The sequence below is a fragment of the Sebastes umbrosus genome, chromosome 15 (genome assembly GCF_015220745.1).
Source record: "Sebastes umbrosus isolate fSebUmb1 chromosome 15, fSebUmb1.pri, whole genome shotgun sequence".
Classification (NCBI taxonomy): Eukaryota; Metazoa; Chordata; class Actinopteri; order Perciformes; family Sebastidae; genus Sebastes; species Sebastes umbrosus.
In genome coordinates this window covers 18,997,348-19,024,276 of record NC_051283.1, presented here as the reverse complement: position 1 = coordinate 19,024,276, position 26,929 = coordinate 18,997,348, and the positions used below count along the sequence as shown (strand labels likewise).

The 26,929-nt window shown below is 42.8% G+C and overlaps 2 protein-coding genes across 4 annotated transcripts in view; both read left to right on the top strand.

The window, feature by feature from the left end:
* Positions 1–22,604, top strand: part of pag1 (phosphoprotein membrane anchor with glycosphingolipid microdomains 1) — a 59,087-nt gene extending 36,483 nt beyond the window's left edge. For both annotated transcript variants that reach the window (XM_037794788.1, XM_037794787.1), the window contains 8 exons: positions 3,939–3,974; positions 5,303–5,537; positions 6,706–6,763; positions 10,611–10,707; positions 11,747–11,916; positions 12,088–12,519; positions 19,253–19,312; positions 19,614–22,604. In XM_037794788.1, the coding sequence (XP_037650716.1) occupies positions 5,347–5,537; positions 6,706–6,763; positions 10,611–10,707; positions 11,747–11,916; positions 12,088–12,519; positions 19,253–19,312; positions 19,614–19,976 (1,371 nt within the window). In that variant the 5' untranslated portion in view covers positions 3,939–3,974; positions 5,303–5,346 and the 3' untranslated portion in view covers positions 19,977–22,604. The remainder of the gene's footprint in view (positions 1–3,938; positions 3,975–5,302; positions 5,538–6,705; positions 6,764–10,610; positions 10,708–11,746; positions 11,917–12,087; positions 12,520–19,252; positions 19,313–19,613) is intronic.
* A 1,853-nt stretch (positions 22,605–24,457) lies between these two features.
* Positions 24,458–26,929, top strand: part of znf704 (zinc finger protein 704) — a 53,630-nt gene continuing 51,158 nt past the window's right edge. The window contains exon 1 of one of the 2 annotated variants that reach the window (XM_037794141.1): positions 24,458–25,266. In XM_037794141.1, coding sequence (XP_037650069.1) covers positions 24,988–25,266 — 279 coding nt within the window. In that variant the 5' untranslated portion in view covers positions 24,458–24,987. The remainder of the gene's footprint in view (positions 25,267–26,929) is intronic. The other variant, XM_037794139.1, reaches the window with a different exon arrangement.

The following is a 26,929-nucleotide window of genomic DNA, read 5'->3' as shown; positions in this document are numbered from 1 at the left end:
GCCCAAGATGACGTCCTCAAAGTTTTATCCACAACTCAAAGATATTCAGTTTACTGTCATAGAGGAGCAAAGAAACCAGAAAATATTCACATTTAAGAGGCTGGAATCAGATAATCTTTACATTTTTCTTAAAAAAATACTCAAACCGATTAATCGATTATTAAAATAGTTGGCGATTGATTTAATAGTTGACAACTAATCGATTAATCGTTGCAGCTTTACACTGCGAAACAACAAAGTGTAGTGTTAGTGGCATCGTTCGTGTGCCACTTAATGTGCATTGTATGTATGCATGTATTCATATTTTTGCTGCCCAGAAAGATCACCGAACATTAGACAAAGCTTCAACGCTCCTGCAACAAAAAATCCTGGTTCATTTTCCCAAAACGGTGCACGAAAAGGAGTCTCTGCAACCGAAGCAAATGTTCTCATTGTTTGGAATAAACTCCCGTCATCACTTCCTTCTCTCCTTTATAATAATTTTAGAAACGTTACTTCCTGCGGTGCTCCTCCACACTAGCACGTCTGCTTGAAGAAAGTTTCTCCTCTAAAACTGGATTATTTATTATTGTGGAAATGCCTCTGGCTCTCCTCTGAGAAGCTTCCTGGGGCTCATCTCTCAGCACCCATCCAGCTATAAACCTTCCCCGTCTGCCTGCACCCAGAGGACCCTGCAGAGGGACGTGTCACGCAGCCACACAGGCAGCCGCAGAAAGCGAAGCGCTGTTGTGCCTGTGGATGTTAATTCTCTCTGTCTTTTCGCTGCCGTCCAACAGCTTGTACAACAGATGAAACTCTCTCACACACACACCACACACACACACACACACACGGCTCTGCCTCACTGGTACGCTTCACACCAATGCCAGGTAGGGTTTCTGCCTGTAGAGCTGCAGGGCTCTTGGCTCTAGTTTCTCACATGGAAGGTTATGCCTTGATGGGGCTTGTGGTTAGTCTCTGGTCCGTGTGTTTGTGTGTGTACAGCTGGTTGAGGGTAAAATTTGGATTTCTGCCTTTTAATTCCCAAAAACACATTCCTTTTCAAATGGCTTTTCCAGTCGGTTATTTTCTATGGCATGAAACAGAAGACAGCCACACCGATTGTCTCTCGTCCAAAGCTCCTGTTTTCTCTCATCAAAGCCTGAAAGTGCCGGGAGAAAGAGAGAGGCAGCACAAGAGAGTTCAGTTGTACTGTTGGCTCGATATCTTGTATCACATGGTGGTGGCCTGTGAGGAGTTTTCCACAGTTAAAAAGACACTCAGAGCTTTTATGTGTGGCGTTTTATCAACTATTTAGGGATGAAGTGTGTCCTCAGAGGGGAGAATGGATGGTTTACTCCACACATATTTTCTACTCAGAAGGGAAATATGTCTGCAATGTTATAAAGAGCTGGATCTGTGTTTGTACTTAACAGGTTCCTCATGCCATTTGAGTTAACGTGGTGGAGGCAGAGATTTTGTTTGATTATAGAATATGTTTACATGCTTTAATGTTAAAAAAAACGCTGGCCTCAGGGGGGCTTTACAATCTGTACAGGATATGACACCATCTGTCTTTTACATTGCGACCCTCTCATTGGATAAGGAAAAACTCCCCACCAAAAAAAAACCTCTAACAGGGAAAAAATAAAAAATGGAAGAAACCTCAGGAAGAGCAACAGAGGAGGGATCCTCCTTCCAGGATGGACAGACGTGCAATAGATGTCGTGTGTACAGAGTAACAACATAATGAAAATACAACATAGACAATCCATATGACAAAAAATAATACATATAATGTGAACATATGTGAGAAGATGGATCCAGGAGGATGTCAAGCAGCTTCCCGGCGTCGCCAAACAGATAGAGCCAGAGCAACACGATCAACTGAACCAAACTCTTCGGACTCCGCTCCAGCTCCACTCTAATTTTGTTTGAGGGCGTGCCAAACTAGCCGCCAGGCAGGTATTATGCAAATGTGTTACTTGGTGACATCACCACGTTACTGAAGAAAAGGTGGGACTTAAAGGTCCTGTGTATAGGATCTGGCGATTTCTAGCGGTGAGGTGAGGAGATTGCAACCAGCTGAAGCTTCTCCCATGTGCCAAGCGTGTCGGAGAGCTGCGGTGGCCGACGCGAAAACGCGCATGGCCTTCTTTAGAGCCATCTGGAGCAGAGCCAGTGCGTAGAGTGTGTGTGTACGTGGGAAGTGAATGGTGAAGCAGGAGAGAGAGTGCCGGCGACGGGAGCGCGTAACGTTATCGACTCCAGCCCAAGCAGGAAAAGTCAACAGAGTTTGGTTTGTCCGTTCTGGGCTACAGTAGAAACATGGCGGACTCTGTGGGACCCACTCCCTGTGTAAATACAGTATAAACGGCTCATTCTAAGGTAACGAAAATACAACGATTCTTAAAGAAAACATACTTATAAATATTATATTCCATTTCTGCCAAAAGATCCCCTAATTGTTATACAATGGTCCTTTTGAAGTGAGGCATTTCAGACTGTTCAGGAGCAGTGTTTCTGTGGGGGAGAGTAACTCCCTTTGGCCTGGACTTTGGGCTTTGCAGACCTTTTACATGCACCAAAAAATGACATAACACACTAAAGGAAAGGAAAGAGAAAAGGCACAAAAGCACAATGGGTCCTCTTTAACACAGATTTTGCAGTATATATGGCAGTTTATGTCATAAAAACTCAACTCACATCATCTTGATAGGGCGACCCTGAAGGCTCATTATTGACTTTGGAAAAAGCATATTGACAAAAAAGTATCAACACAAGGTCCAACTTGTCGTGTCCAAAGCTTTCAACCACATCCTGTGGCCTTCGTCGGCTGATGGAGTTGCTCAGTTGTCATGGAGATTGTCTCTATCTGATGCTAGTGACCATACTAGAACAGAGACAGGTGTTCAGATATCCCCCTCATATACGACCACCTGTTATCACGTGACCCAATTTCAATACTTGGGTCACATGATAACAACTACACCATCTCCATGACAACTGTTGGACACAGTTCAAGAATATTGAAGTGCAGTAGCTGACCCTGAACTTTTACTTTTACTTCGTCATCCTCATTACCATCCAGTACAACAAAAGCCTAAGGTAAAAAACAATAAAAGCAATAACATACCTAAACACACACACACAAACTCCACCTCAGGATGAGTTGCATTCAAAACATTTCTCTCTACCACCGTAAACGGCGCTGATGGGGAAGAAGGGAATGTTGCCATGGAGACACAGTGCTGTGGCAGCCGGTAATTATTCTGGTTTAAGTGCCAACGGAGAGACACACACACACACACACAAGCTGGCACACAGTGGCAGAGAGTGACACCTGGACACACATGAGCCTCTCAGACGAGACCAGATAAGGAATTTAATCAGGCGATAGTCATGTTAAGGGGCGGAACACCTGATGACATTTTAACCACAGCTAAATCAATCAATCAAGGTCAACATTTTTGAATGTACCTGAATGTACAAAGCTGTTTATAGCTAAGCTAAGTTTATAGATTGAAACACGGCAGCTTGGGGAGTGTACAAATGTGTGTCCGTGATGTTAAACAGTGGAGAATACAGTCAATATCATGTGTTACATGATACAATTCAGAGATGATGTCACCTGGTTATTATCCTCTCAGTAACATGAGCAGACTGGTCAATAAAGTGGACATTGTGTGTGTGTTTGTTAGAGAGCATTGAAGACATGGCTGTGTGAGTGTGAGAGCTTGCAGGCAGCCTGTTGTCCAATATGTATTTGATAAGGGTATTAAAAACCACAAACATGCTCGCAAGTCCCTCGCCACTCTCCCACACACTCACACACTTGCCCAGCGTACGCTCTTGCATCCACACACACACACAGATCAGCACCACCCTCAAAGGATAATATTCAGCCTCCACCAAGCAGTAATCCCCCTCCCTTCTCATTTTTATCTCCTCTCTTCCAGGCGAGGCCGACCTGACTAATCATCCGAGGTGTCAAGGTAAGGTTGTGTTTGCCTCTCACCAGCCACTCACACTGATAGCAACTTGAGCCGCGGCGTATTTCACTCCGGGGGGGGAACACAAACCTGCCTTCCTCTAGAATTCCTCGGTGTCCTTATTGAAGAAGAAGTTAAAATTGGCTTTTGCAGCTCATGTCTGATTCGCCACAAAAGTTCCCTTCCCTGCAAGACGCCGAGGAACGCTTCCCCCCAACTCCCACACTCCCCGGTCGCATTAGCATAGGCGAGCAGAGAGACACAATGGAGTTTTTCACCACCACCACTAAATATACACACATATACACATTGCTCCAGACAGGCACATGCCAGAAAACAATGATATTCTTGTCTCCTGATCCTTGCCAGGTCTCCTGTAGCTGTCTCGTCAGAGAGAAGGCGAAGGCCATGCAAACGAGGGCAGATAGACAGATAGATGCTCACTATCTTCCCCTGTCAATCATCCCACATGTCACCTTTGATCACTCCTGCTCCACACTGTCTGCCCTCCATCTCTATCATACACTGCGGTACCAGATGTCATCACATGCACACACAGTGCAAACATCCTCTCCGAATTTATTTGTTTGGAGTTTTTATAAGACTCATCCCTCATCCCCGTCGCCGCACTCCCCTCGCCGTGAGTCACCCGCAGCCCCCATAAATCACCCATGATAACATCAGGGGTTCCATCAGCTCAGTGAGTCCCAACTTTGGATGTTAGACGGGGACGTGAGGAGGTTGCTTATGCTGTGCGCAGAGCCCCAGACACCAGTTGTGGAGGCTCTTGTGTGTGTGAGGGCCACTGCAGCAGATCACAGTCTGCACTGCAGTCTGACTCCGCTCTGTGCTGCCACCTGCTGGCCATGACTGGTCACAGGATACAGCTGAGCTGCTGGTTACTAGTTGATTTGACATTGTCATTGAACCGCAACCAGCAGGTGATGTTTTTACTGGCAATGGTCAGATTCAAATTTCCATGTTGTTAGTCATCGCCGTTTCATAATAGAAGCTGTGGATGATTAATGCATTTCTCTGCAATGAAGCAGCTGCACCAAAATCAAGCCAATCCAGTTAGTTTGCTGGACAAATAAGACACAGACTGCACACTATATTTCAGTAAACTGTACTTATCCTCAACCAACAATAATCATTTAAGATTCTTCCACTACATATTTAGTCTCACGTAAGGTAGTATAAAGTGTTTCCACCAGATTAATTCGCTCAAAGCTGTTACTATCTCTCTCCAAAGAAGAAACAATCTAACTAGAAAATCATTGCCGGTAAATATATTTTAATTTTGTGTTTTTATTTCCCCTGTGTTTCCCCAGCCGGTACCAGTCCGATGTCCTCTCCCCCCACAGTGTGATGCGTCATGGCTCCGGTGCTGCTGAGTGGAGTGTGGTGGGGGCCGGAGGCGGGTGTCGTCGGGTCGGGGGCGGCAGCTGCTACGGGGGTGGCGTCGTGGCTGGGCAGCGGGCAGCTGGTCCTGGTCGTCACCCTCAGCGTCCTCACCGCCCTGCTGCTGGTCTCTGTGCTGATGCTGCTGTGTGCTAGCTGCCAGGGGTGAGCACCATCTCACATGAGCAGTACTGACCTACGTATATGTTGTTGTTGTTCTTGGAAACACTCACATAATTAGCAGATGTCAGGAAAGGCTGACTGGTTTTACCTGCAGTCAATTACCCTCGCTGGAAAATGGCGATGGTGCATTGTAGGTGAAAGTAGCACAAATACCTGAGAAGGTATTCTTAGCTACAGTAATTATGGGTGCAGCAACAATGAGGAACAATTCTGCTGAGTAAGAATGTCCTCAGGCGTGTTAGGACTTTATTACAGCTATAATTAATGAGCATGTGTGCTGTCAAAAAGATTTAGCAGGTACAAATTGTAGAATTGTAAGTGTTTTCATACCCCCGAGCGCAAAAAGAGTTGAGGTGAACAGGAATAGGGCAATAATGTCCCAGAGGCTTACAGAAAGCAGCGTGAAGAAGGCAGAAAGCAGGAGACAAGCCTGTGATATCCAGCTTTTTAAACAAATTACATTTTGTCCAAAAAGCCAATAGCTGATTGAATAAAAGACTTTGGACTGGGTGGATTTGAACCCTTAGTTAAACTTGAAAACCAGCACTTTAACCTCATAGTTATTGTTTAATTTAAAGAGGCCCTATTATGCTTTTGTGCTTTTTCCTGCAAAGTTACAAAGCCCAAAGTCCAGACCAAAAGGAAGTTACTCTCCCCCACAGAAACACTGCTTCTGAACTGCCTGAAACGCCTCGCTTGAAGATGTCACCAAGTAAAACATTTGCATAAAACCTGCCTAGCGGCTAGTTTGGCACGCCCTCAAACAGAGCTAGTTAGATTGGAGCTGGACTGGAGTCCAAAGAGTATGGTTCAGTTGACCAATCTTAACGAGGGGGGGGGATGTTTCAGACAGGGTGAAAAGAAGTGTTTTTTGAACATTAAAGCATGTAAACATGTTCTAGCAGAAACCCCAAATACAAGTATGCACCTGAAAATGAGCATAATAATGAGCCAAAACAATGAATAACACGCAGGCCTGCAACTGATCCAACTTAGAAACAACAGCTTAATTTTCCTTTAGATTCACACAAGATTCTAACTTTAATGCCGACGCCACAAATTACAATATTAGCTGCCTTGTGTCCTCTGTGTTCATTAATCATTCCTCACCTTTTAACCCTGTCATCTCTCCGCTCCTCTCTCTTTCTAGGCAGAAGAAGGCAGTCAACGGACATCCAGCAGGAGACCATGAGAACCTCATGAATGGAGTGAGTCGGACTTCAGCGTTTTTCTTGCAATACAACATGAATGATCTGCAGATGTTAAAGAAATAGTTCCATATTTTGATAAATACGCTTATTCACTTTCTTGCTGTGCTATATATGACACTAAAGCCAGTTAGCTTAGCTTAACATAAAGATTGGAGACATGGGGAAACAGCTAGCCTGGCTCGGTCTGAAGGTCACAACATCTACATACAAACACCTCTAAAGCTCACTACTGATTACATATTTCTTGTTTGTTTTATCCATACAAAAACCAAAGTGTGAAAACGACACTTTGGTTTTATCAGGGGTTATGGATTTAACTATTTCTTGGCCTCAGGCAACCAGCAAAGGCTCCAGGAAAGGTCCCAAAATGTCAAACTGTTACTTTAAAGGTACAGTGTGTAGTATTTGGTGGCGTCTAGTACCCCTCCGCTCACTCCTTCCTTTCCAAGACTGCGGTAACGTGAGCCACCAAGTGCAAATCTGTGGTAATGCGGTTTGCCACGCTCAGAGGCCATCCTTACCATAATAACACTACTTTAGGAGCAACAGAAGTCAGATTGCAGCTGGCGGTACCACGGTTTTGCCCTCTGTGGCTCACGTTACCGCAGAGAACTACGGTGGCCTTCAGGTAACGTAAAAACCTGAAAGTCTCTCTCTAGAGCCAGAGTTTGGTTTGTCCGTTCTGGGCTACTGTAGAAACATGGCAAAGCAACATAGCGGATTCCATGAAGAGGACCCGCTCCCTATGTAGACATGAAGGGCTCATTCTGAGCTAACGAAAACACAACGATTCTTAGTTTCAGGCGATTATACACTAATGAAAATATAGTTATGAATATTATATTACATTTCTGCTAATAGAGCCCCCAAAATGCTACAGACCGTTCCTTTAATGGAAATCAAAGGCAATATTGAAGCATCTTAGAGGACAGCTTTGATGAAAAAGCTGTTCCTGAGAACATCTAAAGCTGTGATTAGGTTTCAAGTTTTGCTTCTTGTGTTTTTGATGTATTTTTGTGTGTGGGGGTGTTATCTACGTGATGTGAGACGTGGAGGGGAACAGCTGTGTGTTTTGAGTCAGTGTGACAGGCAGATTAGTAATAACATGTGTGTGAACATTCACACTCACATTCACATTCACATTTGCTCTCTTACACAGTCTCACACATATGCAAACGTATGTATGTAAACCATAGAAGTCAGGGTTCAATGACATCTGGGGATTTTGGGGAAACTCTAGAAACTCTAGCAGATGAAAGATCAATAATTAAATCTAATCACTGGAAAATATAATTACTCAAATCTATTTTAAAGCGCTCACATTGTGTTACAGATGGAAGCATGCGTACACAGAAAGACACACACACACGTGCATACACACAGTCCTCATTAGTCCCAGCGTGTATGAGTGACATGTCTGTAATCAGGCAGTGTAACCACCGGCAAATGAGGCTGTAGATAGTGCTTCCACGTTGTCTGCATGCCTGAATAACACACACACACACACACTGACATTTGCCTTCTAACCCACTTCCATCACGCTGTCACAGAAACATACACAAAACAAAGCCTCCCCTCACACAGCTGATTGACAGCCTCCAGTTGTTAGTGAGGTTGTTTCTTAATGATGGGGAAGTGGTTACTCCTGCTCAGAAAGCACATGAGGGGGAATCCCATTCACTGCTGCTATTCTCACATCATGTTATTATAATAATATTGTAGTGTATAAGTCAATGAAAAGAGAATTAAGTTAAATACAATTAAACAATAACACAAAGCAATCTAAATAAACTGAATATTCACTGTTTATAGAGTTAACCTTTGCCCTTTCTATGTATGCTGTACTACTCATAATGACACAATGTCCTCTTGATCGTGTCACATGTCATTATTACCAACTCCCCTAATACTGATGCTTCAGTAACTGAGCAACATTTAAGTGTGACAAATGCCCGGCTTTCACAGACTAAGTGACATCCACTTCCTCTCTTATCCTGTCACTCCCTCCGGGGCTTTTTGTGTGTGTGTGTGTGTCACCCTACATGCTCCCATGTGCACGTACACGTTCCTCAGAGGCCTTTTTGCGTTTTAATGGATATCTTCGCTCTAACCCGCAATTGCTGGATGGTCAGGTTGTTTCAGGAGGGGCCCATTTAAATGACGGACCGTCCTTGTCACAGGCTGATAGGTTAAATGGGGGTCTTTGTCTTTGCAAATGAGTAGATGTGTGGCTCTCCTCCTCGCTCGCCCGCGATCAGTCTTACTGTCACGGTGAAGGAGCTCTCTCCTACTACGCTTGCCACGTTTGTTAAAATGTTGTCGCCTAATTGTTTAAATAAGTCTTTCATTCAGTCTGGATCTAGACTTATTAAAACACCACATCTCGTGTTTGTTGTGAGGACTGCGTGAGCCATTTTGGATCCCCATAAAGTTTGCAAAATGCAGCAGAAATCTAAAATGATCTTAGTTTATCAATCGCTCTACCACGAAGACCCTGATCAGGATTTGGATGTGGACTAAATGCTGAGACTAGGAGATCTTCATCTTGTAACTATTTCCCATCTTAGTCAAGAAAATAAAACAACAAAAGAATAACATAGGAGATATTTGGGTCATAAAATAGTTAAAAGATTACATCATGGACCCCAATAGCTATGAGAGTAATTGACCACTAGGTGGGGTTGTGGAGCCTCTATAATACACCACCTCCTGGCTGCTCACACTGAAGGAAAACAACAAACCTAAACAAAGAGAATCTTCATTTGCAGCGGTTCATATATATTTTCACAGTTCTTTCTTCTCTCTTAGTCGTGAGTGACGGAGCGATATCTCCGTCTACAGAAACAAGACAGTTTATGTTTAAAGTGCATGTTGATGAATCATGCCTCAATGCGGCAGGTGCTCGGCACATGCAGTGTTGATGGGCGTAGTTCCTTTTCAGCTCATTTGGCTGTCGATTTTGCCATGTGATAGAGCAAATACGAAACGAGCCGGACCTGGTTTAAAAAAAATCTGCACTGCTGAAGTGTCCTTGAGCAAGACTCAATCCCTGCCAGCTGCAGGGTTGTTGTTCTGTCGCTTCGACTTTCCTGCAGAGGAAGGGAAGTTAACATTTCCCTGTGGGTATCCGCAAAATATCATCTTCTGTGGTTTTCACTCATGTGCCACTACTAATGCCACCCTGAGTCGTACTGTGTTATTACCCCTGACTTGGTTTCAGACCCTATTATTAGTGAACCAAAGTGACATTAAAAACATGAAGTGATATGTGCCCATGCAGTGTTTTTTATCATCAGCTCAGCCTGTCATAAACCCAACTACAATAAACTGAGATAAGAATAAAGCATTGTATCTTCATTAAGCATAAATCAGCTTTGTTTTTTCTCTTGTAAGAATTGTTGACTATCTCTAGATGTCTTTTGTTGATGGGTAAAAATACATTTAATTAAGCATGATAATGAGCTTAAAGTAATCAGTAAGTGATTGGAAAAAGCTAAGAAAAGCAGAGATAAAGAACAGGGAAGCGTGAAAATCTTAATCAGTGCTGCAAATATGACACTTCCCCAAAATCCTATGAGAAAATCATTTTCCGAACACGTTACAATCTGCTGACGCCGGCTTTTTGTGTCGCACAGAGGTGTGAAAGTCGTCTACGCTGCGCAAGCTGACAAGTGCAGATTGATTTCTGTTCCCTTTAGAAATTGAAATTTGTTGTGTGACTGTGACGTGTAATTGAAATAACCTCTAAGGCTGGATGTTTTTTGTCAGTTCTGTCACTACTGAGTTGATCTGCCAGCCTCTGAGCTCAGACCAGCAGTCAAACATCTTCTCCTTTGTTGTGCAGGTGTCAGAGAAAGAGACGATCAGCCAATCAGCAGACAGTCCAGTGACGGACGTGGCTATAAGCAGCTCTCATAATGGTCCTCTAACCAGCGGTACAAGTAAGCCAACATAGTTAGCTTTAGCTTAGCATGTCTTGTATTCTTTGTCCATGTAATTAACTATTTTAACCTCTTACCCCATTCCGCCCTCTTTTTTTTAGAGCTAACGGGGGACAGGAGATATTCAGGGTAGATAAAAAGTCAACAGTAGATAGTCTCACTAAATGAAATGGCTACTATGGGGACTAACGTCATCATACAGGAATACAATTGGGATCATTGAATTCACAAGAGTCTCAGCTTTACAGTGATACCCAATTTATGTAATTCCAAGACTGTTTAGGGACCCCAGTATGCTGAAATATTCAAACACACCATTTTAGAATGGGCAAAAATAACACCTTTATACTGCATGCAAAGAACTGCATGTTTTTTTACCCAAACTGCATGCATTATCATAAAGTGGGTACCAATAGTACCCATTTTCAGTCACATATCTTGAGGTCAGAGGTCAAGGGACCCCTTTGAAAATCGCTATGCCAGTTTTTCCTCGCCAAAATTTTGTGTAACTTCGTAGCATTATTAAGCGTTCTTCCTGAGCTAACATGACATGGTAACAATGGATTCCTTAGATTTTGTAGTTTCATATGCTACCAGTATCTTCAGTCCAGCTTAAAAACTGAGCCCGCTACAACCTCTGAAAGACCGAATAGTGGCTGGGCCGGAGTTTTAAGGGGTTTACTCTCTGATACTGATATTAGAGTCACTACCGTCCTTAAACGTTCATAATTCAGCGACATGATAATAACATTAGCAGCTGGTGTTATGCAATATCTTAGTTGTTTTTCAGCTTTGGTTCATTTTAAACATCAGCTGGTGTTTTTTTTTTTGGGCTATATCTATGTAATGTTCTTAGTCATTTGTGCGTGGGTGGGTGCTAAATATCAGTAACAGAAAACTGTAAATAGTAATGGATCTATTCTGCAGTGACCGAATACGGAAAATGTGTCTCAGTACAAGTAAATGTTAAAAATATGCTCTCATAAAAAAAGCACTTTGCCCTGATTCTCTCTCTCTCTCTCTCTCTCTGCTCCACCAGTCCTCACGGACACACAGGACACCAGTCCCCAGCCGTCAGAGGAGATGCTCTCCAGCCAATCAGAGCTCAGGTCCTCCAAGTGTCCTCAGGACCGGGAGCTTCCCAGCATTCCTCCCAACAACGCCCTTATAGGGGACGGACCCCCAGCCTCAGGGGACAGCACCTATGAGGTCAATGTTTTTAAATGTCACCTACACTCGAATCATGTTTTTACAAGCACTGAGCTTGAATGTGGCTGTTACAGGAGATTAAAACTTTGATTGGCTGGCAGTTTGTTGTATGTATTATATGTATATTGCTCAAGCACAGTAAAGAACCCAGTGTGTGTGTCTGATATCCAGGTGGTGAAGGAGATTGCGGTGGCGTCACGTGACGTCAGCGTGGAAGACTCCCTGTACGAGACGGTGAAGGAACTCAAAGACTCCCCTCCGGCACAGCTCGGCCTCCCCAACGGTACCGTCCAGCAGAGCCCCGATGTACCTCCCCATCATCCCCCCCCCCTCCTCAACGGCCACCTCAGCCCCTCCACACCTGAGCGGGGGCCCCTGTGCGCGGGGGTGGAGTACGCCTCCATCGACCTGAATAAGAAGAGCCGTCACAGCGCCGACATGGAGGCCAAACGGCGCTCCGAAAACGCCAGCGTTCCCTCCCACAAGCCTGTGGAGGAACCAGAGGACTTACCTCCGCCGGTACCAGAGAAGGTTCTGGATGAAAATGACAACCAGCCGATGGTGATGAACGGGCTGGTCGGGGTCGGGATGCACAATGGAGAGGTGAGAATGGTGTGTGTGTGTGTATGTGGTCTTCCACCTGTAGAGTTTAGTTGCAGGTTAATTCCTAATTTGATGGAACAGAGAAAAACGCATTTAATAGGGTAATGCAAAAGCAGAAAATTTATTAAAAAGCAGTGGGAAATACATTTTTAACATAGCAAAAAATAAAAAAAATGTTTAATAACAGTAAGTTTGCTCCGGCTGGTGGGCGGTGCTAGGTATTTCCTTAACTGATCTCAACATGTCTGCCGGGTCACAAACTTTCTCATTTTACTGCTAAACAGTACACTACAAGATGTTTCTGAAAACATTTGAGGAGAGAAATAGGCATTACAGTAACAGAATACTTATTCATATTTGATCAGCGCTGCCTAGTTTGACCGTTTGATGGGAGTTCAGACCAGGAGGCAGGCTCCAGCTCGGCTCTGATTGGTTGTTTTCCTCTGGTCTGTGAAATCCGTTTTATAAAAACAACTTTTTTTAATCACATTTGCTCCATTTCTACCCACTGCAGCTTTAATACCAGGGTATTGCACTGTTGAATTATAGCACAAATTATTGTACAGTTGAGTTAAGTAATGAGCACAGCATGAGCTGTGTTATTAAGCGTCTATGTAGCTAATGGTAAAAACCAAGATTAAAAAATGACTCTTAACATAGTTGGCATTTATTATAATGTCATTCATAATGTTTTAATAAAATAATTAGTTATGAGGTTTCAAATTTTATGATTGAGCAATAGTTCATGCTCTTTATCCCCAATCACAGAGCAGTGAGGTGACATGGTGAAGAAGCAGAACCTGATTGGTTCTCTCGTGTACACTCTCAGCACTGATTGGTGCTTTGCAGGTTAAACTTTCATAGAACCGAGATAGAGATTGATTTTGTAGATAATATGTTCTTATTTTCAAATGTTACAGCTGTAAGAGTCAAAACAAACCCACACAAAATGTTAATAACTTGATCAAGAATACCGCCATGTGACTGACTCAAATTTTTAGGTAGCCTTTCTCTCATTCTCGAATGTCCCAAGTTATCCTCATCCTAATAACACAATTTAGGTGTGGGTCATCTACTCAACAACACCGCTAAACATCAACGTAGCTAGAAAGAGACCACGGTGTACAAAGAAAATTATGTGATGTGTTGCCGCCACAATTATCATCTGTTAAACTGCCTGCTCAGTGCTGCTTTAGGGAGAGTGACAGAGAGGAAGCGGTGTAGCAGTGAAGGGAGAAGAGAAGAATGAAAATGTGAGCTGGAGTGGGAAGAGCAGGCGAGAGTAATAGACGAAATAGAGATAGTGACAGAGAGATGATGAGAGATAAACTCAAAAAGAGCTGAGAGGACCCCGAGGCATAAAGGGGTGAGAGAGAAAGAGAGTCAGGAGTGAGAGGCTGTGAGATAGAGAGAAATAAAAAGAAAAGTAACCCATCGGCATACAAATGAAGCCATCTGTAGTACAGAGGAGGGAAAAGAGAAGAAACGGTATATGAGAGAGGAGAAGGGGTGAGAGATGGAGATGTAAAGGAAAGGAGTGGAGAGGTGAGATGAAGAGAAGAAACGCGGTTCAGTGTCATGCACCGAACAGAGCCGAGCTGCTGCTGCTGCTCTCAGCATGCTGCTCTCCGCATGCCGAGATCCATCAGAGAAACACACAAACAAAGCAACAAACACACTCACACAGCTCAGAAAGAATTGCATCAGACAGTCAGAAGCTGACAAGTCAATCTGCCACAAAGCTGCGTGTGGTTGATTCTCTCCACACACTCTTCCTCTCTTCAGGTCTGTTCATATTCACTCTCCTCCTGCCTCTGCAATACTTTCCCTTCTCCTATTTAAAGGGATAATTACAGTTTATGGACTGGCGTGGCTCTAAGGGTGGCAGTGTTGGTCTGTCAGTCCACCACTCTGGTCCACAGACTGAAGTATCTCAACAACTATTGGATAGATTGTTGTTAAAGTTTGGTGCAGATGTCCATAGTTTCAAGTCTTCTTCAATACAGCATGATGTTCATTTAGTAAATTATGGTCCCATTTAGAGTCAAACAAACCATAAAGCAGGGTATGCTTTAGGGCGTGGCTACCTTGTGATTGACAGGTCGTTACCACGGCATTGTTTGGTCTGAGAATTGGCCGTGTTTTCGTTTTACAACTTTCGCAGTATATTTTCAGTCCATAAAAGTTAATTAACAATTAACATTTTGGTTGCCTAGAAAATGTCTTATTCAGCGTTCGGTTGTACTTAGCTCCACCCTCTCGTGTCACTTCTGGTTGCAATAAAACCAAGATGGCGATGGCCAAAATGCTGAACTCGAGGCTTCAAAACAGCAGCCCACAAACCAATGGGTGACGTCTCGGTGACTACGTCCACTTCGTATTCACAGTGTTATGATTGCATCACAGTCAACAGACAGGTGTCCTGGTTCAACTTTGACATACTGTACTTGCCGTAGTTGTACAATGAGGAATTATTACCAACAATTCAGGCGTCACTCTAAAACTTTTGGTTTTATTTTCAAACAAAGTGGTTTAGATAATCTGGTTGATGACTTGTTTACAACCGATGGACCGATAAAAAATGACTTATAATAAACCAGAACTATCATTTAAGATATTTTATGTTCTTGGTTCTCTTTGATCTCCTCGCCTTATTTCTTTTCTTTTTTTGTCACATTGTATATTATCTCTCCTTTGTCTCTGCTGTTGTAACCAATTAGTTAATGACTGACCCCGTACTCTATGATGAAATCTTGATCTACTGAGCTACAATATATCTCCAAACCATAGTGGCAGCTACACATATAGACACAAAAAAATGTACTCATGTATAGATGCACCCACATGTACCTTGTTGGTATGTCTAGTCAGCATTAATTCTATTATTTCTCCCCATCCCCCCACATTACACACACACACACACACACACAAACTATGACGTGTGTGTTTACATATATTCTGCTACACATAGACTCCCTGGGGCTGATTTAAGGTTAACCCTGGATGTTCCCGGCTCCCCGTGGTTTACGCCCGTGTCTGACCAGGAGTCGTCGGTGATTTGTCTTGTCAGAAGCAAGTGTGTGTGTTCTGTGTGTGTGTGTCTGAGCTTAGTGAGCGCCAGCTGGCCGCTATCACAATGACAGTTAGTCTGGCTTCATGATGGATGATATGGTCTATAGAATACTCTCTCTCTGTCTCTCACACACACACACATCTGTAGAAACGCCGGGGTGCCTGCATGTAAATGCGAGAGGAATCCCCTCAGGTAGCAGCTCGGTAAATGCTGCTCATGCGCTTCTCATATACACACTTTTTTTCCATACATACACCTGTTTTCTAGCTAAACAGTCAATGCAGACACACACATACACACAGGAAGCACACACTCTCTCTTCTATTTGTGACCTTTCATTTGCGGCCTCTCTGATCCTGTGCAGTTATTGAACCGTCATAAACAGCAGTAACACTTGTTTGCAGTCATTTGCCTGTGTGTCGCCTGTGGGCTTTTCATGTGAGGTGCAGGAAATTAATTTGACCCAGCCTTTGGGCTGCTGGGATTTACGCTGGGGACACGGTCCAGGTAAACTGCCGTAGTCAGCACTGTTGAGCTGCTTATCGCTAAAGGGAATCACTATTGTTAGATAGAGGATTTGAGTATGTAATATGTGTGTAAGTGTGTTATAGGTCCTAATGTGAGTTGGTGTTTAAGGCATAGTTCGGGTGTTTTGAAGTATTCATATTCAGTGTATTACCTACAGTAGATGACGGTCAGCACGCCCCCAGTTTGGAGAAGCAAACAGGAGTTACCGCTTGTTGCTGCTGGCCATGTCCACAGCAGTACATTGCTTAGCTTCCGTGTAACGGTAACTCCTTTCTGCTTCTCCAAACTGGAGGCGGGACAACTGTCATCTACTGTAGGTAATACACTGACTATGGATAAGTACCTCATACAACCCCCCTTTGAAACACCTGAACTATCCCTTTAATGTGCTTTATATACTGTATATATCTATATCTACAGTTTGTTTTGAGTTGTTTGTGTACTTGTATGAGCATGTGCAAGACAGAGAATGCAGATAATCTGAGTTGATGTATTCATACTGATTTGTATGGGCAACATGCACGTCAGCATGATTGACACATTGACACCTGAGTCGTCCATCTTCTGAGGCCGCTGTAATCAGCTTACTGTCACACGCACATGTCCTGTATGTCATTGTGTCTCCTACGTATACTGTACACATAAACACATTCCCGTAATCCTGCCTCACACAACACATGCAAACCTATCGCGTGTTATTGTAACACGTCAAAGTATTAATCTCCCGATGTGTATTGACATGACAACAAACACCCGTCCAGTCTTTATATTAGTTTAATATGCATGGAATAAAGTTTTTTTAAGACTCAGTTTAATGCCCATATGTGTTAAACCCAGGTTAAATACTTTGTTTATCGTCGTCTGTGTGACCGACTAAATGAAAATTCCACTTCAATTTGCGCTGATGCTGGTGCCAAGAATACGGAGGCTGCAAATTAGATGAACAAATATTGTGAGTCGCACTCAGAGGTGCAGTGAGTGACTGGGTCAAGTCACCTGCGTCCATGTTTCATACCCAGACTCCTCTGGGGCACTCTGCCTAATTGGTCGGCTAATTGAAGCGAAATGAAAAAGGCATCTACTGCGTTACAGAGTGTGTGTCGAATCTATAAATTTAATCATGTCTCCAATCATCCATAAAGTAATGATATTGATTTAGGCTTTTTGAGGAAATGCCAGAGAAACATGTATCTGCATGAAGATACTACGGCACATACGAGCTGGTGCGGACGCTTTGATGGATGATCCACAGTTTCTCATTCAGTCCATAAGAGAGTAGCTTGTGTGGCAATGTGCCCTTGACAAGTATTGTGCCTCAACAAGTGGACATCTTTCCCTTTTTTTCAAAGGCATTAGCATTAACCTTGGTACATCTGGCTAAGGACTTAGTAAGTCAGAATTTATTCCTTCCAAAGTACACAAAAAGCAAATGTTTAAAACATGTTTAAGACATGTGTAAAAAATTCACTTGATATTAACTATTTAGTCAACGCCAGCAGCGATATCGAGGTTCTTGTTAGACTCCCGAGGTGTTTGGCGCTGTTGTCAGATGTGCTTTGTTGATTAATGACTCCCTCATCGATCATAAGGCGAAGTGGACCGAGGCTGCGCACAAAAACATCACACTCTCCGTCACTAAATATTGACTTTTGCTCAATAATTTTCTTAATGAATGGGTGGTTATATACAACATTAGCTTCATATGTATCACAGCAGAAACTGCCAATGCAGAATTCTCTCCCACGGCTGGGAAGTTTAGAAGTTCACTCTATTGATCGGTTACCAAGCGCTCTCTTAAGCCATTCAAAGAGATTTTCCACTGGTCTTGTCAATAGTTTGCCAGCATATTTTAGTAATGCAGATCGATAAGAACTGCAAATCTCAATTGCGGTTCCTCAAACAGCTCTATTGCTACATTACAGTATTACAGCTCCATGCTTTTGATTGTAAGAGAAACTGTTTAACCCTCTGAGACCCACCATAGACCCGTTTTTGTCTTTTTTTAGGGGGGTACAGGGATTCTTTAGGGGGAGACAGCAGGTCAACAGTAGATGTCACATAGAAGTGAACATCATCTGAAAGCTGGGAACCTGAAGATTAATTTGAGATGCAGCTCAGCACTGTGAGTCAAATTGTTCTAGTCATAAATCAGAAATAAACACTAAATTGAACCATTTTTTACCAATCGAGAATTGATCAAAATTACACCATAGAAACACCATAGAAAAAGCCATGCTGGGATTTGGTATCAAAAACTTTTGACATTTGGAGATTTCTGCAAGAATTACATTTTTTGGCGATTGGATGGCGAGCACTTCTGTTTTGGAAAATGCTCGGAAACCCCCTTATTGTTAATCTACTTAGGAAAGCCATCCATCCTCTGAATGCCCTAGGTCTGTAGTTTATGGCTGTAAAGTTTCATGAGGCTGTGATTATGCAAGAGGTTACCACAGGTCATTTTATAGTGAGATCACATTTCAAAAATGGTCTCACTACAATGAAATGGCCACTGTGGGGACTAACATCATCACACAATTGGGCTCTTTGGATCTGCAGGAGTCCCAGCTTTACAGTGATACCCAATTTATGTAATTCCAAGACTGTTTAGGGACCCCAGTATGCAGAAATATAAAAAATACATAATTTTAGAATAGGCGAAAATAACACATTTATACTGCATTTAAAAAATATATTTTTTTTTTCCAAAAACTGCATGTGATTATCATAAAGTGTGCATGTCTGTAAAGGGGAGACTCGAGGGTACCCATAGAACCCATTTTCATTCACATATCTTGAGGTCAGAGGTCAAGAGACCCCTTTGAAAATGGCCATTCCAGCTTAGCCTAACTTTCGAGCGTTTATTCAACCTCCTTTCCAACAAGCTAACGTGACATGGAAAGTAAAGTGGGTCTCAGAGGGTTAAATTCTACGGATTGCCTCTTTAAATTTTTACAACAGAAAGATGCCACCAAAATTCTTAAAAATAAAAATGTGGGACAACCCCTCAAATGTTCCCAATAACCACTTTCAGGAGAAGTAAGCATCCACTTTGTAGTATTAAAATCTGCGCTAAGTCTTTTCATACACTATGAACCATATCTAAATCTATCTTTTTGTTCTTTTCTCCTCCAGTTACACTCCCCTCTGTCTCCTGCGCCAGGCCTCGACAACCACATTCTGTCAGACAATGAGGTAAGTGTGTGTGTTAAACTCCCTTATTCCCCAAACTACTGCCGTCTCCTCTCCCGAGACAGCAGCAGCACTTTACTGTGTGAATGCCAATGCTCCGAGCAGCAAAAAGACAAAAAAGAAGTTGAAACTGGTAAAAGAGTTGTGCAACATCAGACTATAACGCTATGAGGGGGAAAACCCAGCAGGGATCTTTTTGGTACAAATGTTTCTTTTTTTGTGTTCACATTTGTGTCATCTCAATAAATGTAGTTTATGACAATGTTATACAAAATAATTCATGTGATTCTTCTCTGTCCTTCAGTCAGCAGTGTACTCGACAGTCAACAAAACAAACTGTGACGGTGCGGTGAGCGAGGAAGACAAAGAGCACGACTACAGCAGCATCGCCGAGATCAAAGGTCTCGTCACGGCGTCCTCCTCCAGCGACCTCTACGCCACCGTCCGAGATATCTACGCCCAGCCCGACGAGCCACAGCCGGGGGAGTACCCCGCCTTGGACAGCACAGATCCCGGCTACGAAACCATCCGCATTCCAAAGACTAGTAGCTCGGATGACGACTGCAGGGGCGGGCTGGGAGCGGAGGGGTCAGACGCCGCCAAGGCGGAGCCCGACTACGAGAGCGTCGGAGAGTTGGGTCTGGGCCGGGAAATGTCCCGTCTCTGAGTTTTCCCCCTCATGTGTGGCGGCGTGGGAGAAGACGTCACTGTAGTGCTTTGAACCTGCTACCAAGCATGCTTTTGGTGCATGACTCGGGGGTGGAAAACGGCTCACCACAGCATCCATCATAAACGCATGAGTGTCCTCTCTACAGCTTGGGTACGGTTTATCATATCTGAACTTTTAATTTATCAAACACAGTGAATGTCAATGGTACTGGTAGGCCTAGTAGAACATGAACTGTAGTACCTCAGTCATTGGGCATTAATCATGCGGATGAGTGCACTTTGGATCATCGTTAAATTCAATATCATGGACACATTTAACAACACTTTATTGTGGAAAAAAAGATCAAATAAATAAACGTATCAAATACATATCCAATCACAATGCACATGCAGCATTTGAAGGGTCAGCTGAGGACACGATCAGTGCCTGTGATATAAAAAAATAAGATACCAAGAATTCAGTGCCATATAATCATTCATGCACTTACTGTACATATGAAAGTTATTTGTATGCTCCTTCTGCAGCTGCTAGTGACTTTCTAGCTTCTTCTTCTAGGTGACTCATGTTTTATTGAGGTGTCAGATGATGTATTTCTAGCTGTTCTTTGTCAGGTTCCGCAGCAACTTCACTGAGCTTTCCCTGCTTGAAATTCCTGTGAATGAATTCAAGGCACGGAAAGCAAAAGCCAGTCAGATCTGTGACCAAACGGCTAGTTGAAACAATTCGATAGATTTCGCCATCAAATGACTTTTTGACAGCTATATATGTTCTTTTTTTTTTTTTTTAAGAGACGAGGAAAGGAAGACGGGTTCACAGGAGCTTGATGTTTCATACATTTTGAAAGCGTTTTTAGACGTTTTACAGTCCATGTCAATATTTTTTTGTGAAATTCATATTTATTTGAAGACGCGTATTGTTGTGTAATTGTGAAATGTTACAGAGTATGTCTGTGAGAGGAAAGTAAATAGAGTTTTCTAGCATTTTTATTAAGATACTAAATGAAAGTGAGTTGTGAGGTAATGACAGTTGTAAAGGTACGCTTTTTCCCCTGACTTTTTTTTTCATTTCAATTAATTTTTTTAAAAAATACATGTTTTCTTTTTTTGTCATTTGCACAGGGGACAAAACAAATTTAAAAGAGGTGTAAAGTGATGAAACTACACGACAAATTTGCATTATTAATACAAATCCATTGATATATGTATTTTTTTGGTTGTCACATTCTTTTGGTACAGTATACAGCCTTCAGTTGGTGTCCCAGATGATTTTAAAGCACAAGGTTTAATATCATGGTACTGCATTTATATTCAGCTTATCACAATCCAGCTACAGCTCTGCACAATTTGAATATCTAATGCTTTTTATCTTACTATAGTAGCGCTCTGAGAAAACCGTATGTGTCTGTTTGTAGCTTGTACTGACGACATGCCAACCAAGGCTTGTATATACTGAGAGCACTATTTTAACCAACTGTTACTCGCTGGAAGTTTTATGTAAGCTTTTACTTATTTGTATGTCTGTTAAGAGCACTGATGTATGTCTGCCTTGTTTTGAGGAAAACATGTTGTCCAATGGCTTTTTTATCTTATTGTACCTCAAAGTTGTCAAAATAGCTTTTGAGTTCTGAGATGAAGTAACCATTTAGAAATATGGTACAATGTTTTGGTACATGCGTTTTAAGAAATAGTGAGTGTGGTACTTTTATTTTTTTTAAGAAAACCTGAATTAATGTGTCAATATTTTGGTGTTTGTTTTCAAATTTGACAGGGCCAGTGCTTTTTTGCTGTAAATATATCTGTTACTGCTACAGTATCTCCCGTCTTTGCAGAAAAATTGGTGTCATCTGTTTCCACCCACATCCAAATATTACAGCATCTCCAGCCTTCGTTCGTGTTTCATTAGACATGCAGGAGCTTGTTGGTGGTTCAGACAAAGACAGCTAGCCCGCGCTGACTGCTATTAGATTCATAAATGATATCACACATTTGAAATGCTGTAACATCTCCCAGCAACGCTAAAGGGAAAGAGGGTTTTAAATGCAATCCACTCCTAGTATTTTATGAACGAAAATGCATAAATTAAGTATTTGTTCATTTCTGCAAAGACGTAATTATCACTGACATTTACACTCCCAAAAAATGAGTACATGTTTCCTACCAAGTGATGTGGCTGTGTATCAGGGTGGTGCCATCATTTAGATATAATGTTGTTCACAGAAATGACCTCTAAGGAAATTATCCATCAAACGGGGTGTTTTAGTGCCAAATCTAACCAGGACAACACACAGTTAATAGACACTTGCCTAAAATTACTTATTCTCTCTAGCTGTCTATCTCAGTCTTATAAAAACACACACATTCCCCTTCAGGGAATTGGGGTGTGGTGGGGGTTCCTCTCCTTCAGCTCCGCTACTCCCATAATGAGACCATTTGTTCCCCATACAACCAGCAGACAACTCTATGGTGACACCTCCCTTTGATCACAGGGCGAAGCCTGTTTTGGAAGTTATGGCCACATCTGTCACTCCACTCTGTCCGGTTTCCATTCCCTGCATGTAAATATTTGATGACATGAATTGTTCTATTAAAAAAATATATATATATATATATATATATAATAAATTGTCATTTTTTTATTCACTTGGGTCGTTGTCATGTAGAAAGATTATAAGCTGCACATGATTTTCTAAAAACATTACGTTTGACATTAATGAGGCGATTTGTAACTGTGATAATGTCTATTGGTGTATTCTCTCTGCCACAATGGGCGATAATCACGATGAATGAATTAGTCTCTTTGCTAAACTTGATTTATTCCAGCACTTTCTAATGAACTTTCTAATCAAAAGGGACGCATTTAACAGATATATCTCTCTTTCTCAGTGAGCAACGACTTGAGTCACATTGTGAGATCACACTTTCTTATTTAGTTCAGGGTGTAGCTCACATGTGTTATGTGCAGTTTGGAAGTGAAAAGCACAGTAAAAAGACTAATATGACTGCTGGCTTATCAAATACAGGTGTCACAGTATTTCTGGCAAGACTGACCTCGCCATTATGAATTTGCATTTCAAACTTATTTGCATAATATCTCAGCTATATTTAGTATGTGCACATGAATCCCTTTATAGCATTATTTATTTACATTATCAGAAGATTTGGGTGCGTTTTTTTAAAGGGACTGTTTGTAACTTCTTACATGTATAAATCAATCCGGGTCGGAGTCCCATGCGCTCTCGTGTGTGGCTGCGCTGTTCAGGCTCAGACTCCAACACAAACTACACGGAAGGACCAAAAACCCAAAGTTCTATCTAGTGAAGCCCGTCTTGCAAAACAAGTTGGCCGCGGTCAGAGGACGCGGGGGAGACCGTAGCTTTGGTCTCCAGGGCCAGAGTCTCTGCTGTACTCTGATCCTCTGCTCCTCTGCCTGCCTGCCTTCACTCACAGCTTGCTCCACCTCACGTGCATGCGCGCACACTACATACTGCAGAAGAGTTAGTTTAGCTCTGAGAATATCTAGTGCAGTGGACGTTTGTGCAGAAATAAATGCCGCAGCTCCTCCAAACCAACAGAGGTTTCCCATTTCTTGTGAAGTTTCTCGTGAGTAACGTTATCGTCTCCTACCGAAACTCCGGTGTCTCCCCTGCTCCCTCCGGCCGCGGTCGGGAGGCTGAAGCAGGAAACGCCAACACTAGGATCAGCAGTGATTCATGGAGAGACCTTTGTCTGGTCAGCTAACATTACTGCCAAGCAGGTGAAATATAGAGTGATATTGTGGTTTTAGCTGACGTGTGTCGCCTCACTGTTTTGAGCGATGCTCGTTCATTTCTATTTAGAGCGAGCAAGCGCGAGCCCGACGCTGACTTTCGTTGACTTAGCGGCCACAGGTGTCGCTGTTAACAAGCATTTCTGAAAGTTACAAACAGTCCCTTTAAGTAATGACAACCACATAAGAAATAACCTGTTGTGTTTACATTCAGAAAAACAACACCAGTGCACTTTCATTTTTAGAACCAGATCATAGTAATTTAGAAGTCCCACATGGCACCTTGGAAAGTAGGCTGCATGCCTTTAACAACTATAGCACATAAAGCCTGCCTGTATGGCCAAAGTTTTCCTTTCCGTAGCCTGAATTCCCCTTTTTTCCCTTTCTTTCTTTCTGCCTTTCCCCCTCCCTTCTGGTTTCCTCTCCATCCTTGCGTCATTGTTTTGAATGGAGCATCCTCCCGGCTTGCATTACCTTCTTGTCGGAGGAGGAGGTGGTGGAGGGGCTTGTGGAGGCGTGTGCTGCAGCGACCAATCACAGCCCTTCCTGGCCGCCGGACCGCACATGTTTACAGGCAGCATTCCGCCGGTAGAGGCTCTGCTCGGTCGGAGCCAAGCACTGGACTGGAGTTTACAGTAGCCGGAACTGGAGTCACGTAACGGACGTTGTTTTCGACCGTTATCAACACTTACGGAGGGGTTTACGGTTTTTATAGCCGAGCGAAGTGAAATAAATCGACGTGTTTGCTTCCGTTCTTCGTTGTATAAGTCGCTAAATCGCGGATAAGATGCAATTTTGTTAAATCGTGTACAAATGTCACTTCGGATCCAGAAAGTACTTGCTGCTCCGTGTTTTCCCGCTGTTCGCTCAGCTCGCGCAGGGAGCAGTGGGGAAAACAAACAGGTCGAACGTTGGAAGATTGGTCGCCGGTTAGACGTTGGAGGGTTGTTTAACGGCTTTTAACGGCGTTTTGTCCGGTGCTAATTCAAAGTTATCCTTCCATTTTATCGGTGCTTTTTGTGTGTACGGTGTTTGGTAGTATTTACCCTCCGAGTATGTTGCCGCTTTCTAACGTTTTAAACGGGCAGTTGGAGCGCGTAGTCTACCCCGCTGCGGTTTGTTTTTCTCGACGTTGTTGTTTACCGGTTATAACTCGACGGTTACTGATTTAAAATTTAACCGGTTTAACGGCTCTGAATTCAAGTTGAGACCACGTACCCTTTTTTTTTTTTTTTAAGTAGACATGCATACGAGGCGTTTAGTGAAGCGGTCGATCCTCGGCAGCCGCGTTTATGCGCCGAGTCCGACGGGTGACGGTGCTCCGGTGATGACAGGAGTGGTCCAGGCTGTCAAGCAGGAAAACAGAGACGTTTACTCGGCCGTTGGAGCCGTTGGAGCAGCCCGGCGCAGCGTCTACACGGTGCTCATGCAGGACGGCAGCCTCCAGGAGTTCTCCGAGGAGGAGATAGCCGCCGGGTTCAACCACACTGCAGCCAAAGGACCGCTCAAATCCAGCTTGAAGGTGTGTGTGTGTGTGTGGAGACTCAGCGCGCCACCGCCGGCCGGCTACTGTGTTGTGTTGTTGTGCGGTGGTGTTTTGCAGCGTTTAACCGCTTCCTGCACGGAGCGGATTTAACGGTGTCACCACCACCGACACCACCGCTGCTGCTGCCACTAAAATCTCAAAATATAACCAGCTGTGAGAACAGCAGTGTGATTTAAAAGAGAGATAATGCATATTGGGTTGCATATTGCATCAAATAACGGGCTGTCATGACATTTGGCGACATCAAAATAATATGGGACAAAGGCCTTGATAAAGGGGCCTGCGCAATGTTTATGTGGGCTAGTGGGTGGGTAAGCTGAGGCAAACAAACACCCTCTGACTGCAGCGAGAACAGCTTTTTGCACATAATTATTATAATGCATTAGAATTGATATATCATGCACAGACAATTTTGTGAATCATGCATTTAATTGCACATATATTCAAGATTCAAGGTTTTTTGTCACGCCGGTTATACATGTACAAACGTGTGAAATACTTTTTGCGGGGAAGCTCCATTAAAATAATAAGTTATATTACATTTACATTACAATTTCATTTACATTACAATTATAAAAGGAAACACTTTGTACAAGGACATATTAAGAACATATACAGGCATATTAAGAACATATACAGTATATACAGTATCAAATATATTTTTGTGTGAGAAGGTGTATGAATTATATATTTAAAAGTCTATTATGCACTCAAAGAATGTATTATATTTTGCACATTCTGCGCTGATAGATGATGCTGCAGCTCATTATGTGAACTCATTCTGCATAACAAGGCTTATTATTGTGTAAAAATAGCTATTGTGGGCTTCCTGTGACAGATTAGTAAGTTTCGATGATGTCCAAATTTGTAGTTGTGATACGAGCCTAATTTGCATTGACCTAATTGCCTTCATTTCCAACTTGTATGCTTTTTGGTGTCACATAGCCTCAGATAGAGACTGTGGTGAGGCAGAGAAGCCATTCCAGCTCTTGGATGAAAACACAGTTTCTGGCATGTGTGTGTGTGTGTGTGTTATGTCCTTTTTATAGTGGAGGGAGTGACTGAGGAATGCATGTGACCGAATAACTGCTTGTTTACTGCCTTTATTTTGATGTGTGTGTGTGGCTTTGTGCCGCCTTGCATTCATGTGTGTGTGTTGTGTTTTGATATTTTATTGATGAAGTAACTCAGTCTGCAGTCTTTTTTACAAAACGGAAATATTCGGCCACTGTTTGTTACCACACATGCTGGACTGCTCACATTTCCTTTGTGTAAAAGTAAGATATATAAGACAGGGTAGGGTGTACATCTACATATACAGTACTCTGAAAAAAAATGCTCGTAAATCTCAAATTAAGTTGCAAATTAATCTTTAAAACTTTCCTCAGACATGTCAAACCTCAACAAAGAGAAATGCAACAGCTCTGCATGGAGAGTGAAGGGGAAATGCATTGTAAACTTGGGCTCTCTTGTTTTGCATTTGTGCATGCAGTGTTGCTGCACTCACAAAAGCTGTTGCACAATACCGTTACAGTTTTGCCGGGTGCAGGCTGGAGTAGTGCAGCTGAGGCTGGGAGCATAGCCCTGTCAGCACAATGGTCAGGTCTCTTTCAGTGCACGATCCCAACTGAGGTCGAAA